The sequence below is a fragment of the Benincasa hispida genome, chromosome 7, assembly GCF_027475165.1.
Source record: "Benincasa hispida cultivar pf3 chromosome 7, pf3_genome.v1.1, whole genome shotgun sequence".
NCBI lineage: Eukaryota > Viridiplantae > Streptophyta > Magnoliopsida > Cucurbitales > Cucurbitaceae > Benincasa > Benincasa hispida.
The window spans coordinates 9373784-9380207 of NC_143484.1; the positions used below are offsets into that span (position 1 = coordinate 9373784).

At 36.5% G+C, this 6424-nt stretch overlaps 2 protein-coding genes across 2 annotated transcripts; both read right to left on the reverse strand.

Annotated features, from left to right (window-relative positions):
• Positions 1–219: 219 nt before the first annotated feature.
• On the reverse strand, positions 220–2329 carry LOC120080912 (uncharacterized). The gene is made up of 3 exons (XM_090315171.1): positions 2306–2329; positions 574–1036; positions 220–485 (listed from the first exon to the last, which is right to left on the reverse strand). Exons 1-3 carry the CDS (start codon positions 2327–2329, stop codon positions 376–378), a joined length of 597 nt encoding a protein of 198 aa, XP_090171297.1. The 3' UTR covers positions 220–375.
• A 1401-nt stretch (positions 2330–3730) lies between these two features.
• LOC120082030 (putative pectinesterase/pectinesterase inhibitor 45) lies at positions 3731–5938 on the reverse strand. Its single transcript, XM_039037243.2, has 3 exons — positions 4995–5938; positions 4636–4796; positions 3731–4520 (listed from the first exon to the last, which is right to left on the reverse strand). Exons 1-3 carry the CDS (start codon positions 5936–5938, stop codon positions 3832–3834), a joined length of 1794 nt encoding a protein of 597 aa, XP_038893171.1. The 3' UTR covers positions 3731–3831.
• Between the last annotated feature and the right edge of the window lie 486 nt (positions 5939–6424).

Consider the following 6424-nt stretch of genomic DNA (forward strand, 5'->3'; position numbering starts at 1 on the left):
AATAGACGATCCCATCAATCTAAATAAACATTCCAATCTAGTTAGTCAACGCCATAGTCATGGAGTTCAATCAATCATAAATTATCAGCCCAAGAAATCTTAAGCAAACAATCTAAGTAATCTTAAGTAAACAATCCAAGGAGTAGGGATGATTGGTTCGCCTACTAGTTCGTCTTAAGTAAACAATCCAAGGAGTAGGGACGTAGAAAAACACTTACCTTAAATTGCAAGTCCAAATATTATTCTCCAAACAAACAATCGGTAACCGACCAAAGAATTCAAAATAGAACCTACAATACAAAATCCAAAATCTAAACCAATCCAAAAGAGTCCCAAATTTCATTCATCAATTCTCGCACACACTCCAAATAACACTCAAAGTGAAGCTTGATCAACAATCATTCCAAAATTTCGGTCTCCAAAAGCTCTATTAAATTGGATTTTAGTTCCAAAGTCACTCCAAAACTTCAAACAAGCAACCCAACCTGAACATAGGCCACAACCAATAATTAGAAACTTAAATTACAGCGTCCTCCACATCCCTATTGACCCAAAAAAACCCCAAGTCCTCACCAAAATCCTGTTGAAATCTGTCACGAACTTTGCTGGACAGCACCCCAAAACCCTCCAATGATTCCAATCTAACCCAAACCGGCAGATTTGGTCGATTCCGGCGACGGCAAACCCACAGCAACAACGCTGAGGAGATGGTGACGCGTGGCTGGATGGTGGCAGACCCCTGAAACCGAGCGGCAAAAACAATAGAGGCGTGACCAAGCGGACGAACGATGGCTCGCTCAAGTTTGACGACTTCGATCTGAGCAGCAGCGATCCACGCGCGAACGAGCGGCGCTCCGATTGCAATGACGAACGGTTGGGAGAGATCTGGTGCATGAGGCTCGGACCATGGACACAAAGAAGCAGGGACGACAACTGACGGACGACTAGACGGCTCGGCGACGGGAGGCTTGGTGTGGGGGTCCTCGTGCGTGAGGAAGAAGAAGAAGATAAGGGAGGGTTTCAGTGCATACTTCCCCTAGGATTCTTTAAACGAATATATATATATATATATATATATATTTCTTTTCTTTCCTTTTTGTTCTTTCTTAAATTTCAAAACCCATATATATATATAAATATTTTTTTCGTTTAGTTAATATATATATCATATCAAACTCAAATCTTTCGCATCTTATCTAATTAATTTAGTTAAACCCAAAATAAATCCACCAACTTTAAATTTCAAATCCACAACTTATCAAATCTTCCTTAAACTGGATTTTAAATTTCTCAATCTCCACCAATTGAATTAAATCCAAATTTTAAGCCTTTAACACTTAATTTAAATTAAATTATCTTAATCTCAATAATTCAATTTTAGCTCAACGCTCTAATTTTAGATAACTAAATTAAAAAAGAAACTTACCTCCAAATTTGGGTGGTTGAAATCTTAACAATTTTTAAGGTTTTTCCTATCAAAATTTAACCCTAATTTCATAAAATTTAGGGTTTTACTCACAATTAAACCCCTTTAATTACTTAAATTACTTTTAATTTCTTTAAATTAATCCAATTTAAGCTCAAAGTAACTTAATGATACCAATAAATTTAAATCAAGCTTGAGTACACTTAATTTTTCCCAAACCCTAATATCATCCAATTTTAGGGTTTCAACTTAAATCCTTAAATTACTTTACAATTAACTTAAGATTCCAAATTAATTCAATCACAAGGTCAAAGCATCTATTGATATCTATTAGAACTTAAATTAAGGTTAAGAACACCTTAATTGATCTTAAGTTTGTCCAATTTTACCTAATTTTCAACCCTAATTAGGGTTTACATTAAATTAATCCTTTAATCAACTTTAAAATTGACTAGATCCCAATTTCTTCTAATTTTAGGTTTAAAATATCATAAAAATACCAATTGGACCCCTAATCAAGCTTAAAAATACCTTAATTAACATAAAATTGATTTTTTCAGCTTTTAATGACGGGCAATAGATGTTAGATAGAAATCAAACCTATGAATGTCAACTCTTTCTTCAACCTCCAACCTCCAAAATTCTAGAATTTCCAGAATTAATTTATATAACCCGTCATCTAAACTATCTTATCTCAAAGTTTGGACGTCCTATTTGCTCTAGAACTCCCTGAATTGACCACTTTCTTCTCGATACTCTGTTTTTCTGGCGAGAAGTTTTAGATTCCAAATTAAGAAATTTTTGCCAATAATAATCAAATTAACTGCCATATAACGCTAGCTTCGAAATGACCTTTAACTTCATAATTTTGCTTCAAACCCGAGTCCCTTTGTTTTTTCCCATTTTTTGCCACCACTGTTTTTCTTTGTTTTCCTTACTTTTTGGGCCAAATTTCTTTACCCAAGATACTTCACGACCTTCCTCTCATCTCCCTCGATGTTTTAGCTCCGTTTTGCCCAATTTCCCTCCACCAAAAACTCTTAATTCCATTCTTTTCTTCTCCCCTTTTTAAAGCCAGTGAAAACTTCAACCTCAAAAACTCAGTTTCCTTGTCGATTTCCAGCATCAGTTTTCGGTTGTCCACGTTCCCAGCTGATAAATCTTCCACCTCTGGCTAATTCAATCACAAATTTGATAAGAACAAACACAATTTTATCTAAAAACCCCTAAATTTCCCATTTTCTCCTTCTCCCTCGAGTCGACCCTTTTTTTTCATTCAATTCTTCTTTAATTCCTGTCTAATTTTTTCCCAACAAGCCACTAGCATCTCCAATTTATCATTGAAATTTCCAAAATTTAACATATTTTAAAATGTTGACTTTTTAATTGACTTTGATCCTTTGACTTTGACTTTATAATATATATCGAAATGTTATCTTATTTTAAAGAAATGATGGTTAAAATGGTCAATTATAGTTTAGTTAAGCCACAATCAAAGTTTCATTAATTAATTATAACAATTTGCATCAATTTTCATAAAGTTTCTCGAAATTTTCATCGATATTTCTATCGGCATCGATATTTTGAACCGTGGTTCTAATATATCAATATAGAAGATAACCACCCATTTAAAATTCAATTTTAATTAAGTGTAACATTGATGTATTAATAATTTGTTAACATACATTTAGAATGGTTGCCCACAGAACAAATTGAACAATTGTAAGTTAATGATAATGTACTAGAAAATTAATACTTAAAAATAAATCAATAAGGATTGAAATTAAATCCATAAATAATAACAAGTGCATTAACACTTATTTTTGATAAATTTGATATATCAATTATATAACCAACCAAACTATTAAATATAAAATATATCAATCAATTAATACAACAAACATAAAGTATATTAAATATACATGTATACACCAAAAATGGTAAAATTGAAATAATAAAAAATGGAAATCAGGTCTAATAATATTTTTTAGTATGTTTGTAAATTGCAGAAAATTATGGCTAAATTTACAAATTCTTGTAATGGTTTTTCGTATATATCCACACCGAATGGCTATTAAGAGATAAATAATTAAATATAAATTATTAGGGTGGCCTCATTAAATAATTTTTTTATTCCAACCACCCGATATTATAGTGTGTCGTGCGCATATTATTTGTAATTAAAGAAAAAAAATGGAAAATATAGAAGAAAAAGTTTTAGTTTTTTGAATAATTACCAAGGAATGATGTGTAGTTTTGTGTTAAGAGTATATGGGTGTGGTATAGGTATAAGTACAAGTAGAATTAGAAATAAAAAAAATGGATATAGAGAAATTGAAGAGGCATGCATGCATGAATGGCAAGGGACAGAATGAGAAAAAAGGATTTGTGTTCTTTGTGTTATATCAAAATAGGCCGACATGAACAGGAGCGGAGGTGCTCTCGATCCAATCCAGCTCTAGAAAAGTTCCTATTGTAAACTTTGCAGCCTCGTCCTTATCAATCACCTTGTAGCCAGGCCATTTGACTCTACCATCAGTCTTAGCCCCAGGCCCTTGGTTGTTAAATTCAGCATAGTACAAGGTTTTCAGTGCAAAATCCCCTTCCCAAGGCATCCACCCATCAGGATGAATGATATCTTCAATTGTGGACTCCATTACAATGGTTCTTGAGAATTCTTTCCAAGGCCTTCCCAAGTAGCTTTTGAATTGGGACTTCACTGGCTCAAGTGTCTTGTCAGGCAAAATCTTGCAGTTTTGAAGGACAATGCCTGTGGTTTCATGCTTGTCGGTTCTGCCCTGTGCTGTCACTATGTTCTGTTGGTTGTCTAATGGCTTCCTGACCATCATGTTACAGTTTTGGAAAAAGGCGGCCGCGTCGCCGAAGATGAAGTCGATGGTGCCTGTTATGAGACAGCTTCTGTAGAATTGGCGATGGGCTTGGACGTATAATGTGTCCTGGTACCCCTCGAACCGGCAGTTCAAGAATATGGCTCGGTCTGCTTGGACTCGAGCCGCGACGGCTTGGTGCTTTTCTGGACCTGCTGTGTTTCTGAATCCTATGGCCTGCGCGAAGAACCCTTCTCCAAGTGCCACTGCATTCCATATATATATATATATATGTAGAAATTAAATTCTCCTAGCTAATTACCCAATTCTTCTTTCATTTTTCTTTAAGGTTAATGCTATAAATGAATGCTTAATAATTACCAAATGTTGCGGTTTGGAAGGTTCTAACTCCATCCACAAAGTTCTTGTTCCCACTGATCATGCTCTTTTGAGATCCATCTCCGTACATTGTAACATTAACCATCTTTTTAGTAATCACCACGGTCTCCTCGTAGATTCCTTCCTTCACATAGATCACGTACCTGCTTTTTTTTTTTTTTTTTTTAAAGTCAAATGCAATATAGGTTTCGAATACGATGTTTTAATTTTTCTTAGTGAGTGAAAGAAATGGATGCATGAATTAGGTGCAATTTTGGTTTTTTTCTTTCAAAAGATAAATATTGCGATTTAAAATATATAATGAATAAATGAATTACTGATCGGAGGAAATATAGCGTTACCGTCCATCATATTTGGCAGGCATGGCAGCCAAGGCTTCATTAATAGTTTTGAAATCTCCAGAGCCATCTTTGGCAACCACAACGTTAGGCTTTGGCTTATCCCCAGCGGTAGCGCCCTTCAACATCCTCCGCTCATTGCTGTTCATCCAAGTTGGGAACCCATTGCTGGCCATAAGACGACGTCGTGTCGCAGCTCCCTCGGGCATCTCGAACGTCGAGAAGAAAGAAGCCACCTGTGATATCATGGCCAAGGAATTACTGGTGAGTTCCTTTCCATTCTTCACCACCTTCTCCATTTCGGTTTTTATCTTCCCCTCTGGGAACCCATCAACACAAGTTTCATGATATGACATCACCGCGCTTAGCCAGTTGTTCAGATCTGGTGTCGTTTTCGCCGTCAGCTTTCCCATATTCTTAATGCTCACTTGGCTCATAGACATCTCCAATTCCTCCACCGCGTCTTCCAACAGCACCTTGCAGTCCTCGAATGCACCCTTTTCCTCCGCCGTTGCGAAGTTGAACCCCGTTGCCTTTTTCACTGCAGATTTCACCTCGTCTGCCGCTGCTGAGATCGACAGCTTGATCAAGTCTTTCGGGTCCGAGGAATTAGAATCCGTGTGGATGCCATCCTTCAGAGTGCTTTCGCATTTGCCTTTGTAGTCTGTCGAGTTGCATATCATGGTTATCATTTTCTCGACGCGCGACACCTGTTTCACGTCGTCTGGCACGGTTTCTTTGGAGTTTTCGTTGCTGCTACTGCTCTTGCTATTGCCATTTTTGGTGGTGGATTTGGAGGAGGAGGAAACCTGGACGAACACGGCCGCAGCAATGACAAGGAGGATCACAGAAACCGAGACCACAGCAATGGTAACTCTTTTTCGAAACTTACGAGCCCTCTCGGCACGTCGGCGTTCAGAGATTTGGTCAAAATCTTGGAACACCATGATGGATGAATTTGCTTAATGGCTAATGGCTAAGGCAGAGACAACTCTGCCTTAGGTTAGTTCAAGCCAGAGGCCACAACACAAATTAATGGGAAATAGTGGGAAGACGTTTATTTTATTTTATTTTTTTTGTTATGACTCGTTTTTTTTGGTTGGTTTTTTAATAAAAAAGTTATTATTTTTTTTCCCTTCTAGGTGGTGTTGGGTTGGAGAGTCTTATTATCATGAGATAATTGGGAGAACAAGTCTGGAGGGGAGAGTTTTGAGGTCTGTGTTATGCATATCTTTAAAAAAGGAAAAAGTTAGTTAAAAATGTGTTGAGAATTAAGACAATTCTAACCGCAATAATCGCGCCTTCATAAAACGACTCTTGGCCAATCAACCGATTTAAAGGCTATGGCCCTTTTTTCATCTTTCTTTTCTCCACCTCTTCTTCCCTATTCTTACTCTCTCTCAATTAACCATCCCTTTTCTTTTCGTTTCCTT